General features: G+C 36.5%; 1 protein-coding gene across 6 annotated transcripts in view; it reads left to right on the plus strand.

Moving 5' to 3' along the window:
* Positions 1 to 23,465, plus strand: part of LOC145694717 (uncharacterized) — a 245,130-nt gene that overhangs the window by 68,737 nt on the left and 152,928 nt on the right. For all 6 annotated transcript variants that reach the window (XM_081771246.1, XM_081771247.1, XM_081771248.1 and 3 more), the window contains exon 2: positions 10,429 to 10,743. In XM_081771246.1, coding sequence (XP_081627372.1) covers positions 10,605 to 10,743 — 139 coding nt within the window. In that variant the 5' untranslated portion in view covers positions 10,429 to 10,604. The remainder of the gene's footprint in view (positions 1 to 10,428; positions 10,744 to 23,465) is intronic.

The following is a 23,465-nucleotide window of genomic DNA, read 5'->3' on the forward strand; positions in this document are numbered from 1 at the left end:
GTATTGCTTACGTTTATATTTGGCTGTAATAATCAATACCAATGACGCATTCTCAAATTATCCTACAAAGTTTAAATGTACCAATGTCCTGGACTCCTAATCCCATCATAGGTCAATAACTGATCACGTGATCATAATGATTTACCCAATGAATGAGATACTATCCAATTACCAATTATTGATATGACAATAAGAAATGTACTCCTCCCAAAATTTAAGATTGGTACACAAATACACCTGTGTCTTATGAAAAAGTAATAAATCCTGTAGTTATTCAATAATAAAGCCGGTCAATAACCTTTAAATTTTGAATATTTGGCCATAAGAGGAACACCAATGGGTCCTAGAAAACGTTTACCAAATTATGTTATTTTATAATTCCCAAATTTAAAAGAGAACAAAAACATATAAAGGTAATAAACCATATAACGTGCTAAATACTTATCAAAGGGTCAATAACCTCCGAAATTTGATTTTTGGTAGTTCTTTACCCATGAAAGGGAACGATGTGGACCATCCAAATTTATAGTGGTACATATTGAAGACCTGTACGAAGATACCAAATGCTTATATTAAACAATTTCTAAAACTGAGTGGGTGAGTCAAGATACACCTCCCAAATTTTTAAAGGGTGCATCAATGTACTCATGTCTTATGATAGGGAATAAACCTATATACATGACCATATGACCATATACGGTAATAAGACCGCATCAAACGGGATAAATTGGGCCAAAAACCAAACACGTGATACAACATATTGCTTATGTTTATATTTTGGCATTTTTTTTTACTCATGAAAGGGAACAAGGTGGACCACCCAAATTTATCATGATACATATTGAGGTCATGTACTATGATAGCGAATGCTTAAATTGAAAAATTTCCAAAATTTAAGGGATTGGCTATGGTACCCCTCCCGGGGTGCATCAATGTACCTATGTCTTATGATAGAAAATGGACCCCTATACATGACCATATAATCATATTAGGTAATAGGACCTCATCCAAGTGAATAAATTAGGTGAAGAACGAAACACGTGGTTCTACTAAAATTTGGCAATTTCGTACCCATGAAAGGGAACTAGATGGACCACCCAAATTTATAGTAATATAATTAGGGTCTTATACTATTATACCAAATGTTTAAATTGGGCAATTTCCAAAATAAAGAGGTGGGCCAAGGTACCCCTCCCAAATTTTTAAAGGGTGCATCAATATACCCATGTCTTATAATAGGGAATGAACCAATATACATAACCATATAATCATATAAGGTAATAGGACCTCATCCAAGGGGATAAATTGAGCCAAAACAAACACGTGGTACAACGTATTGCTTACGTTTATATTTTGACAATTTTGTACCCCTAAAAGGGAACGAGGTGGACCACCCAAATTTATCATAATAGATGTTAGGGTCCAGTAGTATAATACCAAATATATAAAATGAGCAATTTCTAAAATTTAAGGGGTGGGCCAAGGTACCCCTCACAAATTTTTAAAGGAGTGCACAAATGTACCTATGTCTTATGATAGGGAATAGACCCCTATACATAACCATATAACCATATAAGGTAATAGGACCTCATCCAAGGGGATAACTTAGGTCAAAACCAAACACGTGGTACAACGTATTGCTTACGTTTATATTTTGGCAATTTTGTACCCCTAAAAGGGAACGAGGTGGACCACCCAAATTTATTATAATACATGTTAGGGTCCAGTACTATAATACCACATATATAAAATGAGCAATTTCTAAAATTTAAGGGGTGGGCCAAAGTACCCCTCCCAAATTTTTAAAGGAGTGCACAAATGTACCTATGTCTTATGATAGGGAATAGACCCCTATACATAACCATATAAAGTAATAGAACCTCATCCAAGAGAATAAATTGGGCCAAAAGAACAAACACGTGGTACAACGTATTGCTTACGTTTATATTTTGGCAATTTTGTACCCCTAGAAGGGAACGAGGTGGACCACCCAAAATTTATCATAATACATATTAGGGTCCTATACTATAATACCCAATGTTTAAATTGGTCAATTTCCAAAATTTAAGGGGTGGGCCAAGGTACCCCTCCCAAATTTTTCAAGGGGTGCATTAATATACCCATGTCTTATGAAAGGGAATGGACCCCTGTATACGCCCATATAACTATATAGGGTAATAACACCTTATCAAAGGGGATAAATTAGGTCAAAAACCCCCGAAATTTGACTTTTTGGCAATTTTTTACCCATGAAAGGGAACGACATAGACACCCATAGGGGGTGGGCCATGGTGCCTCTGCCAAAATCTAAAAGGGGTGATCCTAGGTACCCCTAGGTTATTGACCCCGGGCCACGTAACCCAAAAAATGGGCGCCGGGCGCCCGGGGCGCAAAATTTTAGCGGCGGCGGGCGCCCGCTAGGTTATTGACCCCGGGCCACGTAACCCCAAAAATGGGCGCCGGACGCCCGGGGCGCAAAATTTTGGCGGCGGCGGCGGGCGCCTCGCTCCAGCGGGCGGTAAAATTTGCCTCAAGTCATGCGATTACTACTACTGTAGTAGAACGTATGGCCGTTAATGTTGATTGTTTATTTAACAATGGTGGCCTCTAACAATGAAACTATCAGCAATATGTGAAATCGACCCATATCGTTCCATAGATATCTTAATCTTAAATGAGTCTGCAAATTTTGTTTAGGTTGTTGTAGAAAGTGTGGCAGAAAAACTTGATTGTTTCTTTAAAAATGGTGGCCTTCAACAATGAAACTAACAACAATATGTGAAATCGACACATACCATTCCCTAGATATTTCAATCTTAAATGGGTGTGCAAAGTTTGGTCAGTTTCTGTTAAAAAGTGTGGCACATAAAGTTGATTTTTTATTTAACAATGGTGGCCTCTAACAACGAAACTAACAAAAATAAGTGAAATCGACACGTACCGTTTCATAGATATCTCAATGGTAAATGAGTGCGCCAAATTTGATTAGTTTTTGGTAGAAAGAGTGTAAGAAAAAGTTGATTGTTTATGTAACAATTTAGAAATCCAAAGATTGTTTATTTAACAATGGTGGCCTTCAACAATGAAAGAACAACAATATGTGAAATCTACACATACCATTCCATAGATATCTCAATCGTTCATAAGTGTGAAAAGTTTGCTTAGTTTGTGGTAGAAATTATTACAGATAAAGTTAATCGTTTATTTAACAATAGAGAAATCCAACGAATGTTTATTTAACAATGGTGATCTTCAACAATGAAACTAACAATAATATGAGAAAACGACACATATCTTTTCCTAGATATTTTAATCTTAAATGTGTGTGCAAGGTTTGGCCAGTTTCTGGTAGGAAGTATGGCAGGTAAAGTTGATTGTTCATTTAACAATGGCGGCCTCTAACAATGAAAGTAACAACAATAGGTGAAATCGACACGTACCATTCCATTGATATCTCAATCGTAAATGAGTGTGCCAAACTTGGTTAGTTTGTGATAGAAAGTATGGCAGATAAAGTTGATTGTTTATCTAACAATGGAGAAATCCAACGATTGTTTATTTAACAATGGCGGCCTCGAACAATGAAACTAACAACAATATGTGAAATCGGCTGGTACCATTCCCTAGATATCTCAGTTGTAATCCGATGGGTATGCCAAGTTTGGTCAGTTGGTGGTAGAAAGTGTGGCAGATAAAGTTGATTGTATATTTAACAATGGTGGCCTTCAACAATGAAACTAACAACACTATGTGGAATCCACACGTACCATTCCCTAGATATCTCAATCTTAAATGGGTGTGCAAAGTTTCTTCACTTTCTGGTAGAAAGTACGGCAGATAAAGTTGATTCTTTGTTTAACGATGGTGGCCTTCAACAATGAAACTAACAACAATATGTGGAATCAACACGTACTATTTCCTGGATATCTCAATCGTAAATGAGTGTGCCAAGTTTGGTTAGTTTGTGGCAGAAAATATGACAGATAAAGTTGACTGTATATTTAATAATGGAGAAATCCAACGATTGTGTATTTAACAATGGTGGTCTTCAACAATGAAACTAACAACAATATGTGGAATCCACACGTACCATTGCCTAGATATTTCAATCTTAAATGGGTGTGCCAAGTTTGGCCAGTTTGTGGTAGAAAGTATGGCAGATAAAGTTGATTGTTCATTTAACAATGGTGGCTTCTAACAATGAAAGTAACAACAATAAGTGAAATCAACACGCACCATTCCATAGATATCTCAATCGTAAATGAGTGTGCCAAGTTTGGTTAGTTTGTGGTAGAAAATATTACAGATAAAGTTACTGTATATTTAATAATGGAGAAATTCAACCATTGTTTATATAACAATGGTGGCCTTCAATAATGAAACTAACAGCAATATGTGAAATCGACACATAGCATTCCCTAGATATTTCAACTTTAAATGGGTGTGCAAAGTTTGGTCAGTTCGTGGTAGAACGTATGGCCGTTAAAGTTGATTGTTTATTTAACAATGGTGGCCTATAACAATGAAACTATCAGCAATATGTGAAATCGATCCATATCGTTCCATAGATATCTTAATCTTAAATGAGTCTGCAAATTTTGTTTAGGTTGTTGTAGAAAGTGTGGCAGAAAAACTTGATTGTTTCTTTAAAAATGGTGGCCTTCAACAATGAAACTAACAACAATATGTGAAATCGACACATACCATTCCCTAGATATTTCAATCTTAAATGGGTATGGAAAGTTTGGTCAGTTTCTGTTAAAAAGTGTGGCACATAAAGTTGATTTTTCATTTAACAGTGGTGGCCTCTAACAATGAAACTAACAAAAATAAGTGAAATCGACACGTACCGTCTCATAGATATCTCAATGGTAAATGAGTGCGCCAAATTTGATTAGTTTTTGGTAGAAAGAGTGTAAGATAAAGTTGATTGTTTATGTAACAATTTAGAAATCCAAAGATTGTTTATTTAACAATGGTGGCCTTCAACAATGAAAGAACAACAATATGTGAAATCGACACATACCATTCCATAGATATCTCAATCGTTCATAAGTGTGAAAAGTTTGCATAGTTTGTGGTAGAAATTATGACAGATAAAGTTAATCGTTTATTTAACAATAGAGAAATCCAACGAATGTTTATTTAACAATGGTGATCTTCAGCAATGAAACTAACAATAATATGAGAAAACGACACATATCTTTCCCTAGATATTTTAATCTTAAATGTGTGTGCAAGGTTTGGCCAGTTTCTGGTAGGAAGTATGGCAGATAAAGTTGATTGCTCATTTAACAATGGCGGCCTCTAACAATGAAAGTAACAACAATAGGTGAAATCGACACGTACCATTCCATTGATATCTCAATCGTAAATGAGTGTGCCAAGCTTGGTTAGTTTGTGACAGAAAGTATGGCAGATAAAGTTGATTGTTTATCTAACAATGGAGAAATCCAACGATTGTTTATTTAACAATGGCGGCCTCGAACAATGAAACTAACAACAGTATGTGAAATCGACTGGTACCATTCAGTAGATATCTCAGTTGTAATTCGATGGGTATGCCAAGTTTGGTCAGTTTGTGGTAGAAAGTGTGGCATATAAAGTTGATTGTTTATTTAACAATGGTGGCCTCTAACAATGAAACTAACAACAATATGTGGAATCCACACGTACCATTCCCTAGATATTTCAATCTTAAATGGGTGTGCAAAGTTTGGTCAGTTTCTGGTAGAAAGTACGGCAGATAAAGTTGATTGTTTACTTAACAATGGTGGCCTCTAACAATGAAACTAATAACAATATCTGAAATCGACACGTACCATTCCCTAGATTTTGCAACGTCCATTAACCAGATTATATCCGTTTTTGCTTAATTTTTAAACTGTTTATTTTATATTTGATTGTTTTAATTTTATTAGTTGTATATGTTAACATTGGTGACGGTGGCGCCATCTATCGTTTTAGACACAAACTGTTTGGACGTTCTGAATAACCTTAAGGCATAATTTAGGAAAAAGCATAATGTAAGGACAAACAAAGCACAATATACAGCTGTATAAAGCATAAAATTGGTTGCTCTACTCATAGGATATGATGCTTTACTTTTTTAAAAATTTCAACACTTCCAGTATACCCCTAAAAATTATAACAATGAAATAACGGCCATCTTTTTTTTTTAATATTCAATTAGAATTAGGCAATCTACATAAAATGTGTAATCGACGAGCGAAGACATGGTTTTCGAGATCAAAGGATTGGAGACAAATATATACACGTTGCATTTTAATATACATTGTCTTGAAGTTATTTACTAAAATTCAGAGAAGAGATACTGATCTTAGCGAAAACCTTAAATTTTAGCATAACAAATTCATGTTTTCAATAGAAATTGATGTGTTCAGTTTCTTTTTCTTTTCTGTAGGTCGTGGATAATTTGACCCAGACTTTTTAAAAGTTGCCCACTCTAAATTACAGAGACAGCCATTTTATTTACCGTAGCAACCATGTTTAATATAACATTTATGTCAGGTTTATATAACATTTAACACACACAATATCCCATGTGAAGACAACCGGTTGGCATATTTAACATTAACACAAAATAGTGGCTTCTCTGTCCTGTAATTCACATCAAAGAGTTGAAAAGTAGCTTCGTGATAACAGACATCAAATTTAAGAATCCAAGGTGAAACAGGCGCACTAGGACACGTTAATCCATTCACTGAGTTTTGCAAACCAGTCTGCCAGGGTGGAGTCTTCCTGCGGTCAGGTGCAGGTTGTCTGTTACCGCCTTCGTGTATTTGTAACATACCTTAAAAGAAGTAACCCCTAAAACAAATCGTCTAAAAAGGAAATTCGGGACATTTTCCGAAAGAAAACAAAAGACATTTAAATAGTCGGTAGTGTTCCTAGAAAGAAAGAATGGATGTTAGTGGATATAATTTGTTTCATGTCAGAACACAATTCATACGGCAATGTTCCTTTTAATTAACACAACTCTATGCATTTATTAATAAATTTATGCAACAAGATTTGCATACTAATGTGGACAGGAAGTCCATTACATGCGTACCGTCTCCACCTATGAATCAAGGACATTATTAACAGAAGTACTAAAGAGAAACTAGCATCATGTTTTTTTGGTCATTTAGAATAATTGACTTCTTTGTGGAACTTTAGATAAATACATTATGAGTAATAAAACGTACTTGTTGCAACAAAATTTCAAGTGTTGTCAGCAAATCATTGTTAGTTCTTGCAGAAATTATAAGACACTGCTCTAAAGCAGCGTAATAACGGGCCAATTTTAAAATGTTAACTTCACTGCAATTTATAAAGGTCGTGTCTTATTAAGCATTTATCATGCAACAACGTATTATTGTTATTTTTGTACACTATAAAATGTTAAGTGCAGTGTTTCTCAATTACTTCATATCTCCTTTTTTTTTTTTAAAAAAAAAAAAATATTTCTTAAGTAAGGTACAGACCCCACATCTTTAAATTTTGGTATAAATTAGGCATGCCCAAAAAATTCCGGAATCCAAGATTTTATTTACCGAAACAGAATATTTTGCTTTTTCTATTCTGGATCGGTACAGTTTTCGTTACTTTTTTTAAACATACTGTATCTATGTGTGGAGCAATAAATTTCTTTAGGTATGTTAGTAGGGTACGATTCCAAAAGTATTCTTTTTAAACAAATAATATACAAATTAATATGCATTTGAGGTTAATGTGGCATGGTACATACTAAATTCTTAAATGTTAGAACACGAGTATTGTAGCCGGAAAAGTATGGTAAGGTTTGTAATTGCTATGTCGTAGAAACTCCGTCTATTAGACAACAGCTCAGTCTAACTCGTCTCATATCAGTCCTACACTTTTTCTTTTTTTTAAAAAAAAAGTTTTTAAGGGCCCACTGTGAATCGCAGTTAGAACCGCTAGTATAGTTATATGCTTAGTAAAAAATATATATAAACCTATATTGACTGCGAAGAAACAATTTCTTTTTATATTTCAACCTCCCATATTCACCGAGGTGATAATGAAATATATAACAGTGGTGGACTGACGAAAGTGATAGAAAACAGGAGAACCAGAGAAGATTCACGCTCGAGGTGTTTGGTTTGTTCGTCACAAAGCCCAGTGGGTGGGAGCTGGAATTGAACCAGAGACCCCACGCGCCAGTTTGGCGCTCTACCATTGAGAAAAACTAATTATACAATATTTTGTGTAATTCAGTTGCCAGCAAATTGATACTACTTTTGTATGTTCGAACAAATAGACTAATTTAAATGTTAAAAGTTAATTAACTGATAATCATGTTCGCTCTATCATAGAAAACTACACTGTCATTTTTCCGATGTTATTGACAAAAAAAAAAAAAAAAAAAGTAGGGATGTATAAATTTTTCCTAGCGACTGAAGAAAGCACGTCTCTGGTGATTCATATTGTTTTGTATAAATTGGGTGAACATTATCGTAAGTTATAGTAAAAACTTGTTTTAAATAATCTCTTCAAATATTATTATTTTTACGTAGTCTACTTGTGTAATGATGATCAGTGATGACACTGTGATCACTGTTTCTGTCCAGATCATACAGATCTTGGCCCAGCTTGTCATACCGGGACAGAGCCGGTGACGCAAACAATAGTGACGGCATTTGAGAGGTCGAGGCCCCCTTCCCGGTGGATAAACATTCCTCCAGACATGCTATATTTTAATGTAGCCAAATAATATAAAAGTATCCTTTCCTATATATATATAAAACTACCTCTCCCCAAGAAAAAAATTCTCTCTACTGCAAGAATCACTGTCAGACAGACCTAGTGGTCCGTACAGATCAGGAAGCTGCTAATAATAAACTACACAGAATTGCAGCAATAAAGATTTTTTTCTTTTAATATTCCGATGGTCATTCCTGGGTGACATTATTTTCTAATCACAATACATTTATTAGAGTTGTTCAGAGTTCGTGATCTTGCAGAACCGCCTCATTAAAATGCAGTTACATATTAACGTGTCATGTACTCTTAGCAGGTATGAAGTTTGGGTCTTCTATGCAAAAAGTGAAAACACAATCGGATTTTTGTTATTTAAAAAGAAAATGCTAGAACTGTGTTTAACAACAATTTGAACACAGTATTAGCAATACAAATCAATAACAAACATGTTATTTTTTAGGATCCGAAAATCCTCTCTCATAAGATCACAATTGTAGAAAAGCGATGGCTATGAAAATAATTGGAACACTTCCTGTACTTATCATCTTTGTTAGTAACACTGAATATTCCTGTAAAGTGATTGTCTTTTTTCAATGAATAGTACGCGAGTTACTGTTACACGTACTCGTGTGTGCAGTAGAGAAGGTGTTAGTGTTGCCTCTCCGATTTACAAAGAGGGCAAATATAGGATGCGCGGTCAGTTGAGGAAGTAAATTCAAGATTGTCAGTGTATTAGGGTTATTGAAAGCAATAGTGCCTAAGGTAATGATTACCTTACAGATTTTGGCAAGATATCATCAGAATAGAATAATAGTGAACGGAAACCAAGCTCAGGTAAGAGAAATCGCATAAGATTGAAGAAGAGGATTGTTGGAAAGAACCTTAAATCTTATGCGGTATAACTAATTGTGGAATTCAGTGCGCATATGTTTCTACGATCACAGCCAGACAAGAGCTACATAAGCTCAATATCCACGATTTTGAGATCTCTGATCAAGACCACCAATGCGGTAGCGCAAGAAGGATAGTACTGAGAACGTAAAGCATGATTTCCCAATAATTGCAAGAGAGTATGAAACCTCATTTTTCCGATAAGAAGTCTGCACTTATATGGCAAACCCCTAAAGACGCGCATACTTCGGATTGCCTATTTCCTATCGTTAAACATGGCTGCAACTCTTTTGCTGATGCAAGCCGCAATTGAATGATCCTGTGATTACGTCACAGGACGCTTTATTACCAGTGATTATGTGGGCATTTTATGAGACCATGGGCATCCTATGGCCCAAATGTTTCTGGACAATAACAATTTTCTAAGTTGACAATGCACCAGTTCACATTGCTAGAGCTGTTTAGGTCTAGTCCCATGATTATCAGGTTGACCTCTCGGATTGAATATTATTAAACCTCTATGGTCAATTTAGAATTCGAATCCAGCGCAGATTTTCTTTTCCAGTATCGCCAACGAACTGAATCGTGCATTGCATGAAGAATGAGCCACTATTTCTCTGGAAATGATTCATGAATCAAATGTGTTATTTCTGCAGTGAATACAAGCTGTGTTCCAGGATAAAGGTGATCAAACCGCGTGTAAATCAGGTAAATTTTATTTTTGTTAAGGTGTTATTATTTTAATAACCTATATATGGATTATAGTAATCTCATGTAGTTCTTATTGGTCCTTTTTTTCTTTCGTTCTAGGTCGTGTGTGAAAACATGATACCTTTAGAGAGGAGGATAATGGAAATTAAGACAATTAGTGATTTCGTGGACTTTAGTGATATTGTTGGAAACACTAGACTGGACTCGTAACTGTGTATAATTAATATTATTTATGAAATGTGATATCGTTATTTGTGTGAACCGGTAGCTTTAAAATGAGTACAAACCCTCCAAGACCAACGGCGCTAAAACCGCCTACGAAAATTGCAAAACCTACAGGTTTACCTAAACCTGTAGTAACTCATGTACCAACACCTATCACTCCAAGTCCTGCGGTCGTTGGTGCTAAAGGTGGTAAGTATCAATTTTCATTTACTTTATATGTTAGAACTTACTTGCTACCTACGCTTTCAGTTTATAAGTAACACGATGTTGTAAGCTTTGATTTCAGTATGACTCAACTGTAGCAAGAATAATATTAATCTACTGTGTTTAGCGTAAAATTGAAGGGTTTTTCTTCTTCTCTTTCGAAATGAATATAGTGTCTCGTAAGATTAAGGATTAATTAGTAATACGCGTGTTAATATGTGTACCAGCTTTGATTGAAATTGCTCCAAGCATTCCAGAGTTACTCTGGAACATACATATGTTTTTGTTGCACATGCTGAACATTTATCGGAACGCGCCTTTGTAACTTTTAAACTAATAAATGAAATTTTATAACATGCAAATATCAACAAGTGGACATCGTTAAACATATCCCCAATACCATCTGATTAATAGTGTTGTCAACCCAACAGTAATAATGCACATGAAATGGACGTACCAATAACATAGGAAGTACCTTAGTGGTGAATACTGTGGAATAATATGTCGTATTTCTAACAAATAGGAACAGTGTTACAAGAAATTGAAAATGCAGTGAAACGTATCTTTAGCGGAATCGAGCGGGACGTAAGAATTTCCGTTGAAGTCAGGTTTCCACTTAATGGAGGTAGACCTTTCCTTAAAAGAAATACAATTTAATTTCACGTCTTTCGATTACGGAAGGTAATCGAACAACCCATTCATCAAATGTTTCACTATTTTCATCACGCAATTCACCACAAATAAAGTTAAAAACTATCTGATGGGTTTTTGCGAAAACTTTCTAACCACCTATTAGATGCTTTGAAAGGTTTGGGTACAAAACCTCGCGGCCAGAACCTCGCCTCCCAAAATCTCGCCGGGCCGAAATCTCGCTTAACCAAAACCCCGCCTGGCCAAAACATCGCGGGCCAAAACCTCGCCACCCAAAATCTCGCCGGGCCAAAACCTCGCGCCCCAAAATATCGCCATACCCAAAATCTCGCCTGACCAAAACCTCGTTGTAATGATCTCGCGACACAAAATCTCGCGTGGTCTAAATTAAGCGAGACGTAGTGTCGCCTGGGAAGGAATGTCGTCAGGATAAAACATCTTCACGACGATTTCTTCAATGTAGACTGTTCTGTCGCCAGATTTACAAAACTTATTAGATTTTGAAACTTGACATTTTGTATAAATCTTCTTGCTCCACAAGGGCACAAGCTCCAGATAAGAAAATATTTTGCGAAATGCATGACCTAAGGAGGAATGGAATGGAAGGCCTTGAATAAATTTCGCCGTTCTCCAGATCTAAAAAAAACTACTAAGCATATAACCTTTACGTTTTGGTACGTTTCTTCTCCTTGTACCACAAGAAGGTATGTTGCAAAATGCTCCTCGTAAGGGAATGTTGAAGTTTGGATAATTTTTGAGCGTTGGCTTGATCTCAGGACCCACGAGGTTTTGGCGGTGAGGTTTTGGGTGGCGAGGTTTTGGGCGGCGAGATTTTGGCCCGCGAGGTTTTGGGCGGCGAGGTTTTGGCCACGCGAGATTTTGGGCGGCGATGTTTCGGCCGCGAGATTTTGTCCGTATCCTGCTTTGAAATTAGTTTTGCCCAGTTTTTCAGCTACCGTTTTAGCTTATTCCTGTAATATAGAACCCGATATGTGGTGATTTTTCGATCTGACACTAACAAACCACTCCCACACTGTATCATTAGTGTCTGGTTTTCAGTTTTCTTAAGTTCTTTCTTTATTTTTCCATTACTGCAGTTATCCCACCGCTTCAAAATTTCCATTTATTTCTTTAGAAACTGATACACCTGAGTTTTACCGACGTTGAATCTCTTCACGATTTGCTTTACAACATTCAGTTATCTCGTTCACTAGCATGAACCACTTTTACCTTGGTATTACGAGCAAGCACAACCCGTATTTTACAAGTCATAATGACTGCTACCGAACTAATGCAAAATGCAAGTTTAGAGGTGTATTGCTAAAAGTCGGATTGCAAGGTAATTGACAAAGCATAAAACCGAGAGTGGAGAAAGTCGAGGACAATAAACTGGAAATTACTGTACACTTCTGAGTATTGGTTTCAAAGGTTTATCAATAAACTTTTTGTTTCCTTCAATCTGGTATATCTTTGTTTGTGAGATTTCAGAAAACTCCCTGCAGAGAGAAAAGGTAAAGGAAAAGGGGACCCAGGTGACGGGGGATCAGAAAAGCAAATGAGAAACAATGATATAGTTCTCTCAAATGTTCTGCACATGAGTTTTTACCAGGGCCGGATCTACGAAATATTGCGCCCGGGGCAAAGAAGTATTTCTGGCGCCCCCTTCATCCCAAGTCTAAATACTTTATATTAGGAATTGGAATAAATCTTAGGTTAAAATATATATTTTAAAAAGTTTAAACTATTTGTCATCTTTCACCCTTTTAGTAACTTTACTGAAATTTTGTACATATACGAGCTTGACACCAATTACGAAGTGTACCCAAAAGTTACAAAGTGAGAACACAAAGCGATACATTATGCAATGTTTACGTTTTCTTTATATTAAATATTTATGATATCTTTAAAATTTAAATTCTGAAACCGGTTCTTTTGTTGAAGCTCGTTTATTTCGAAAATAAAATACTCTGTTACACTGAAAACAAAATTCTCAAGATTTTCCTCGTAAGAAATACATAGTTGTAGAAGATGCAACTTTGTTATATACATGTATTGGGACCTATTTTGAAATGTCCTTCATATTTTAACGCAAAGTAATATCAGTGTTGTAATAGAAAAAAAATTACATACAATTCAAACAAGCTATAAAGGTAACCAAGAAACTTCTGTCGCTTTTTGTGGAGGTCTGTGTTCCATTGGCCCTCACACCGTGAGTTGAGTACGAATGGAGAAAGGGCGAAGGTCAGTTGTTGGTGTGGCTATATCCAACATACTACCTGGTTGTGGCAGTTCAGTTACACCGTGAACTTGCGTAGGCACAGAGTGAACATGGGACCTCCACAGAGGATCATAAGGGCGTGTATGCTGTACAAGTTCAAACTGGGATCAAACGCGGCTGCAGCGGAGCGGAAGATATGCCAGGCCTTTGGTGAGAGTGTCGTGACTACGTGGACAGTGCAGCAGTAGTTTAAGAAGTTTAAGGACAGTGACGAAACACTCGAAGATGCACCACGTGTCGGAAAACCAACACATGTACAAAATGAAGATCTCAGGCAGAAAATAAGGTGAACAGTGGCCAGACATGTGAGGAACTGAGACTACAATTCAATGTGAGTGGAGAAACTATTCGGCAGCACCTCCATCAACTTGGGAAACACTATAAGTTGGGTCGATGGATCCTACATGATTTGACTCTAGGCCAGATGGCAACGCGAGCAGCACCTGTATTTCTTTGCTGTCTCGTCTGAGGAAGGAGCCATTTCGTTATAAGGTAATAACATGTGATGAGATGGGTCCTGTACGAAGCTCCACGGCACCGTCATCATTAGTTAGCATCCCATGAACCGGTTCCAAAACAGCCGAAACCAGCACTGCACCAGAAGATGGTGCTCCTGCGTGTTTGGTGGACTGCTCGCAGCATTGTGCATCGGGAACTGCTACCAGCTGGTCAGAGCAACACTGCAACTGTGTACTGTCAGCAGTTGAGCCGTATTCAAGAAGAACTCAAAACTCTATAGCCAACACTTCTGAATCACAAAGGAGTCCTCCTGTTATAGGGCAACGCTAACCCCCACGTGTCTAGGATGACCCAGGACTCCATTCTACGCCTTGAATGGGAAACACTATTGCATCCGCCATACTCCCGGACTTTGCACCGTCCGATTGTCACCTTGGACAATTACCTTAGAGGGCGCCAGTTCAAATCCCAATAGAGGTACAAAATGCACTTGATACCTTCTTCGCTTCACGGCCCACCACGTTCTACCGCAATGGAATCCGTGGCCTTCCAAAACGTTGGTGGACGGTCGTCCATGCTAATGGGAACTATTTTTGATCTTCCAGCAGGCACGTAACCAAGGGGTGGGTCCGGGGGGTCCGGATCCCCCCCTTCGGGACCAGAAATGAAAAAAATTAAGGAAGGATGCAAAAAGAAACGAGGAAAAGGAGAATCAGCGCTAAAAATATAAAGCTACAGCAAGCGTTTGGTTACTCTTTCTTCTGAGTAGATTTGTGTGGAGCAAACGGGGGGTCAAGTTTAAAATGGATGTTATTGTAACGGAGCATTCCGAATTCCATCTAGCTCCATGTTAATCCTATGGACTACAAATCACGATCGATAAACCGGTTCGATCAGGTAGACTCTTAGGTAGAACTTAAGAAATGCCCCCATTCACCAATAATAGGAGCCTGGCAACATAGATTCCAGTTACACTTATTAAAGAAATTTTCAGTTTCGCGGCAACTGAATCCATTTTATAGAATGTCTTTACTGCCGAAGGAGATCTCGTTGCTATCCTTGACGGTATTAAACGAAGATAAGAAAAAGAAGAAAGAAGACAAGAAGAACCGAGTTCGAATGACCTCAAAAGACTATCTTTTTCAATATGTTTTTATATTTTTTTACTCGAGATTTCTCCATAGTTTGTTATTAAAATACTTACTAACATATTCTCAATTTATTGTCCTAACAAACCCATATGGGTACGTTGCCAGTAAAATAGTTCAGACTGATCGAGCCCCTAGTGTGTAACCACAGTATATCATGTCACGCCCCCCCATATATGTTGCCAGTAAAATAATTTAGAATGATCGAGCCCCTTGTGTGATAACCATAGTATTTTGTCACGGACCCCCCCCTATTACAAAATCCTGGCTACGTGCCTGTCTTCTAGGTACGTGTTAGGTAGCATATCGATGTTCGAAGGTAATGAGTAAAACGACAGAACTTCCTTGGTTATATAGAAACATTTTTCTATAAATACGGACCCTTAACTTGATAAATTGTAGCTTCCTCTTCTTCTGTTGGCTCAGAAAATTCTTCTTCATTGACTTATTTTATGATTCCTCCTGTGTGTGAATATTGGCTTTTCGGTTGTGTGCTGGCTTCACTTTATGTGCGCGCCTTCCACCTGTGTGTAGATGATTATGTATATTGACTTTTCTCAAGTGATATTGGTTTTTTTCATGCGATATTGGCGTTTCTCATGTATATATTGGCTTTTTTCATGTGTATATTGGCTTTTCACGTGTCTATATTGCCTTTTCCTCGCATGTATTGGCTTCCCTCTATGTGTGCGCCTTCCACCAGTGTGTAAATAATTCTTCTGGTAATATGCTTAAGTGTAAGGTAGATAGTTACACACGTCTCACATCCATTTATATGTTACAATAAATATAGAGAACAAGTACTTTTATTTATAGTATCTATTAATAATGGTATTCTATATAATTCCCTTCTCGTTTTGTAACATACGCTCAGAAAAATAGTTTTTTTTCTTTTTTATGCAAACTCCTCAATAATTTTTTCATAAGATGTAGATTGAACAACCTTGTTTCATTAACTAATGTTACCAAATCTGAGAACCTTTCCTATTCCATTGATGAACGTAAGTATGTTTTAATGAGTTTTAGTTTACTGAAATTTCTTTCACAAGTTGTCACACTGCATGGAAGGATAAGAAAAATTCTAAGAGCCACTGAGACGTTTGGACAGAAACTTTGAAGGCTATTTTCGGTAATCATGTCGAGTATATTCCTTGGGGTGGACTTTTTGAGGTCCGGTAAGAATCAACAGTCTCGTCATTAAGACTCTCAATTTCTACATATAATTCTACAGCATTCAAATTGTCTTGGTATCATAGACCGAGATCCGCGCACGATTTTTTCAGGTCCTCCGAAGACATTTCGCACAATGAGCTTCCACTGAGGAAGCTGAAGTCCTTGCTTACTTCTTTGAGCCTGTCCAGCCTACTAAAGAGTTCTTCCCGTAAGATGTCAAAAATTCTGAAGAAAGATTGTCTAAGGCGATCATCTTCAGTAAGAAGTCTTGCTTAGAGATGCAAGGGCTCCAAAAAAAAAAAAAAAAAGGCTTTTTTTTAAAAAAAAATTTTCTGCTTCGCTTTTTTGCTTGGGAAATTTTGGGCTTTTTTCAAAATTTTGCTTTAAATTGATAAAGCAGACTTTGTTTCGCTTCTCTACAGCACAAGAACTCATTTGATTAGTGGTTGATGTAGATAATAATATAGAACCTCTAAAATAAAACATGAATTTCGAAAAGATTTTTTTTTTTAATTCTTAACATATTTACATTATGAATTCCAAAGGATTAACCAATATATATAATCATTTTTAACTTCTTATACACAAAAATAAGTATTTAAAAAATACACAAATAACTAGCAAAATTCTGTGTAGTATTTTTACTTCAAAATATCACACAGCCTCTTTTTGAAACAAAACATGAAAGAAATACATTTATATGATAATCATAAAAGCTGCACAAAAAAGAGCTTGGTTTCGGGTGGTTCTGTACATTCTTGAAATTTTTAAGTTTTAACTTTCATATACATTGTATGAATATTTCGAACAAATTTTTCATTCATTGATCACATACGTAATAATGTTACCACCTATCAGGTGCTTGGAATCTGCAAAATCGGTAAAATTCCGAATTCTATAATGCACTGACTGTTCCTTAAGCTTGTTCAGAATCGGGAAAGTACCAAATTTTCTGTTAATGGATCATATGCGTAATAGATTGTTCATCTGATCGTGCGGTTTCCTAGACTTATAACCACCATCACGGTTTACCCAGTCCTGAAGGTTCCTGAATTTTTAACGACAGGAATTCAACATATCATTGCGAGACTTAAAAAAAACCACTATGGAACACATTTAAGAAGAGTGGATGGAAAGAATCAATCATTGTTCCAATTCACAAGAAAGGCGACAATACTGAATGTAATAATTATCGAGGCATTTCTCTTAACATTCTATTAACAAGCTTGATTCCATACGCAGATGAAATTATTGGAGATTATCAGTGTGGATTTAGGGAAATCGATCAACTATCGACCAGATATTTACTATTCGATAAATACTCGAAAAGAAATGGGATTATATTACCCAGTACATCACCTGTTTATTGGTTTTAAAAAGGCTTACGACTCAGATAGGAGGGAAACATTGTACAACACTCTTACGGAATTCGGAATACCGAAAAAGCTAGTTAGATTAATTAAAATATGTCTGTATGAATCCCAAAGTAAAATCCGAGCAGAAAAATTCTTGTCCATGAGCTTACACGTCGAGAATGGCCTGAAACAAGGAGAGGCGTTATCGCCATTATTGTTCAGCTTTGTTCCGGAATACGCTATAAGGAAAATTAAAGATAGCAATCAGGCCCTAGAGCTGAATTGTATTCACCAGGTTACGGCGTATGCCGATGATGTAAATTTAATAGGGTTGATAGGAGAACAATAGAAAGAAATGCAGAGTCCTTATTAAACGCTTGCAGTGACATTGGTTTAGAAGTAAATGCAGATAAAACTAATACATGGAAGTTCACCGGGATCGTAATATGGCAAATTACGGATGCGTTAAAATATCAAATAATACTTTTGACAAAGTGGATACTTTCAAATATCTGAGATCAATATCACCAGACTAGAAACCATGTTTTATATTAAAATTTGCTCAACGCCATTTTAAAAATTGCTACCAGAAAATACTATGGCATGTATTTTTTTTTTTTTTTCAAATAGTGTTTTGTGGCTGTACCTATAGGGAACTCATGACAAAAAGATCAGGAAAATAAGAATTGTTGAGCAACAATTTTGTTTAAAATTGGACGATTTGAAATGGATTGACCCTAATGTATTCCTCCCAAACTTTAAGAATTCTTTATGATCATTGACTACATGACCATGTTGATCTTCGATTCCATACGTGCGTATACATTGTTAGCTTTGCCTCGTAATTCTTGTGCATTCTGACTGATACATCACTTCATATCTGCCACGCTGTTGAAGTTCCATTATTTCTCCACATATCTGTTCTATGTACTTTTCTTTGGCTTTGTCCGTCTCTTCTCAGTTCATTATTCAGCCTTCTGTATTCTTAGATGTCCGTGGTTTGCGCCCTTCTGCGTTCGTCCGTCTTCTTGAGCATCGCTTCAGTTATCCATGGTTTTCTCAGTGCTCTTTCCATCTTGCCAATGTTATTGTGGAGTGTGTCAAGTACAGAGTCTGTTTAATTTTTTCCCAACTACATTTCTACATTGTCTACCATATCGCCAATTACACAGAATTTTTCTTCAATCTCTTCTTCCACATCACTGTCCATACTTCTTAGTCGCTCCAAGTTCCATTTTCGATTTCTCCTCTCATTTTTCTTCATTGACTTTAATCAGGTTCGCACTTCCACAAATAGGAGATTGTGATCCCAATCAGTGTCCGCTTCCAGTAGTGTCTTCACGTCTCGTACACTATTCCTGAAATGTTGCTTGACAAGAATGTAATCGATTTGGTAGCGATTCTCATCTCCTTGACTTTTCTATGTGTACAGCTTGGTATTTCTTTTTCTAAACCACATATTCGTCACCATTTACAGAAATCGACAAGCATTTGGCCCCGTTCGTTTCTTATACCTAGTCCCACCACCTTATTGGCGGCTCCTTCTCCTACTACGCTGTTCAAGTCTCCCATTACTATGGCGTTGATCTTACCTCTTCCCACCTGGTGCAATAGGTCGCTAATCTCATCATACAATACTTTTACTTCATTGTCATCGTGGTCGGTTGTTGGCACATTCACTTGTATTATCACAATATCCACTGAATTTGCACTTAGTTTTACAAACATCAAGCGATCACTGCAGCGTTCTACTTTGGTTACATTTCTTGCTAAGTTTACTTCGCTCTTCATTGCTATCGCGACACCATTCTCGGCCTTAACGTCACCCGAATAGAATATTGTGTAATCCCCCGATACGGTTTCACCTTTTCCTGGCCATCTCGCTTTACTTGTCGTAAAGTCCGTACGTTCCAGGTTCCTATGCCGAAATGAAAGTTATTATTTTCTCCTCTGATGATTCTTCCCAGAGTAATCCCCACCTGGAGATCCGAACGGGGGACTATTTTACCTCCGGAATGTTTTACCTCAGGAAGAACCATTATATTAATTCTCCTTCTTCGTCATCCGGGGAGAAATATGTGGTAGTATCCCCATTTTCTTTTCACATTTCCATGCCGTTGACCACCTGGTGATTCATCCACCTTTTAGGACAGTTTCTCCTCCTAATAGCAAGAAGGTGTCCTGACCTCCACCCGCTCATCCGCCCTCCGAAAAGGGCATTGACACTTGGGAAAAGGGGCTGACTCCTTATCCGGGAGTCAGTCGGTCCCCACTTACATTAGCCGCCTACGACGTTGCCCGCTTTCTCCCGCGAGGAGGTGTAGGTTGGGATTTTCCCTTCGTTTAGGATGAGACCCGAAGGCTTTTCTCAAACCTCTCCAGTACTTTAGGAAAACATATTATATATACAGGGTGTTAATGAACTATACAGACAGACTGTAAGAAGTGATTCCTCATATCAAAATAAGAAAAGTTCATATGGATCTGTGGGAGGAAAATGCATAGTTTCAGAGCTAGGGCTGTCCAAAATCGTCGAAAAGCTAAATTTCAGCATATGCTATTCGTATTCGAGAAAACTTGGAGTGGCGGTCCATATCAAGTTCAACTCTGGGACACAACTGTGTTTAGTTTCCGCATACCTCAGAAGCGTACTCCTCTACCAAAGAGAGCTAGTGAACAAAACTGTTAGAGTGAGGGAAATTAAGGATATTCTCGTAAAGTCGGTGCAAAAGGGAGTTGTTAGTATGCTGTGTACGAAGAGTGCTACAAACTACATTATAGTTAATAGTAAGGACTATCTCTCATAGACATGGAGAAAGTATAGATTTTGTCTGAATGTACAAAGTTCGATATTTGAATATATATATTTTTACCTGAACTTTGAAATGCTAGTTGCATTCGCCGCTTTGTATATCCCAACAGGACATCTTAGTCCCAGAATTTTACAAAATGTGCTGCAGTCCATTTCTGTGATGTTAACAGTGCTAACTAACATTAATGACTTAAAGAGAGGTTTATAGACACGGATCGCTGCAGATGTCTGTACGAAAAACGAACATTTCTTTAGTCCATTCAAGCGCAATATACATATAGATATTGGCATACTCATGGAATAGAGAGGTATCGGAATAATAATTTCCTTGTTTGACTACTACTGTGGAACTGTTTAGTATGGTCATGGAGACAAATCAGCTATCAGCGGTCTAAATTATCAAGAAGCCTACTATCCACTCTTACGGGAAGCAAGAGTGGCGAAAATCCTACTACAAGTACGTGCAGTACTTATGAAGCAGAGGGTACAGTGAAGAGGCCCAACCTAGGAGAACTAGCCCAAGACTCGTAGATTGACGAACAAATAACGTTATCTTTGTGAATACAGATATAATTCGCAAATACAGTGAAGTTTCCCTTAAATAGAAATTATCTCTTGAAGATGACTATTACAGTGAACCCTAGTTCAGCATCCTGAGTGGGGTTTTCCTCATTCACATCAGCCAAATGCGAGGTTGGTACCTAACATTATATTCGCAAACCGCTTGCTTCCTTTCCCATTAATTTCTTCCTCGCCAGTTCCCCGGGTAGTGTCTAATCGCCGAGGTCCTCATCCCTCACACGTGACGGACTAACACTGTTATGGATGCCAAAAGCCCAGAAATCAAATTCCTAATCTTAATTCTAATCATGAACCCGCCATCGCTAAAACTAGTCCCTATTTCAGGCTTAAAATTCAATCACTAGGAGATCGTAATTAGGGTCAATCTTATCAGATGGTGCAGTGTGCAGTTCTGGATTTTTTAAATTTCATTTATTTATTTATTTGGAAAAAAACTTCATATTAGTAAATCATATAATTTGTCGTATTTAATTCATTATGATGCCATAATGTCTGAGCCTCATTCTCATGTATCTCATAGTGGTAGTTAAGCTATTTCTTATGAAGATGCTTTTTCCTCATAACTGAAGTCAAATGAGGATACAGTTTCTCGTATTGAAATATTCAGGCTATTCCGCTGTCATGCTCCTAGTTTTCGATGACAAGTTTTATAAGTACAGAGTAAATCATATGAAATTATGTACCATTGATAGATATAGTTCGATGCTACGCAGAATCACCAAGATGCATTTTCGGTTATTTTCTTTTACATGCATATTCTGTAATGTAAAATAAATTATTATACAGTCATCGGCAGAAAATATTTTATTTACAATTGTATATATGCAATATATCATATTCTTTTGTCGAAGACTGTCAGTATAAAGGAGGTGCATAGCTATGCTGGCTCTTAGTACTGAATAGAACCGACTGCAAAAGACGGGTAGATGGATCTTTTCAGAAGGCTGCAAAACCCTTAAATACAATTTTCGAGGAATTTGCTGACGTACCGCCGACAATATGTAGGAGTATTGGCCTTAGCGGTCATACATGCAATAAATGTTAAATTTCTTGCACTGTCTTGTAAACGCGAGGCATGTAGGTCAAAGAGTCAGCAATAACTTATTTACAATCTTGAAAAAAAAGATGTTTGATATATCTGTTTACGACGTTAGTCCTTAACACGCCCACTACTTACTTACCTCACTCTCAGAGCAAAACCATTCATTGGCTACTTTCTCCTTGTGTTTTTGAAGGTCTTTGTTCTTTTGAAATGTGTTATTGAAACACACTTAAGCATGTGTATAACTCAGCCTTACAACGTTTAAACTTTTGATGCATTATGTCGATAAGAGTATATTCCTTAATTTTGTAGCCTTCACAGTATAGAGATTCTATAAAAGAACTTGAATTGTTAAGATGAATTACATATTGAACCAAATAAATTAAAGGGCATAGTAATGTAAATAATATAAGCTGCTAAATGGAAAAAGAGTTATTTTAACGTGTTTTAAATAAAGTTTATTTATTTTATTATTACTTCTATAATGCTTCGAGAGAAATTACTAAAGTTATAGCTGGAAAAATTAATTTAAAAATAACGGTTAAAATTAAAATTAATTAAAAAATTATTAAAACCAAATTAAACTGTTTTCACTATCATGCAATAAGAATTGTTCTGGATTGTGAAATTTAATGGGTAAAATTAAGGCATGGTTAAATTAATCGATTATTGTGAAAAAAGACTGTTTTGAAACTGATCTCACGAATAATAATAAAAATTAGAAAAATAAAGTTATGGATTTTTTAAATATAGTTTTTTTTTTTTTGTGTGTGTGTGTGTGTGTGTGTGTGTGTGCATCTGTTAGTTTTACGAGGAATTTCGGTTTTACAATATATATAAATATACACGAAAAAAGTTTTGCAGAATATTAATTTCACGTGGCTTGGAAGAAAAAAAGTTAATTTTAATTGCTACAAATTTTGCTAACCATGATCAATTAAAAATTAACAAAATATTATATATTGATTTAAGTGTTACCTTTTAATATTTTAATCACAACCGTGCAACTGTGTAATAAATTTTAATACTTCATTGTAATGTATTAATTCATGTAATCCTTACTTTTGGGATGTAGTGTGTAGCAGCTTTAACTTGATTGATTTGTATTTACGTACGTCCTTTGTTAGCAGCGAGATTATATGGAATGATAACTACATTTTAAAGCTCAATATGAATTACTGTAGTGTAATGATTCCCAAACTGGAGG

The sequence above is a fragment of the Thermobia domestica genome, chromosome 9 (assembly GCF_964235325.1).
Source record: "Thermobia domestica chromosome 9, izTheDome1.hap1.1, whole genome shotgun sequence".
In the NCBI taxonomy this organism is placed as follows: Eukaryota; Metazoa; Arthropoda; class Insecta; order Zygentoma; family Lepismatidae; genus Thermobia; species Thermobia domestica.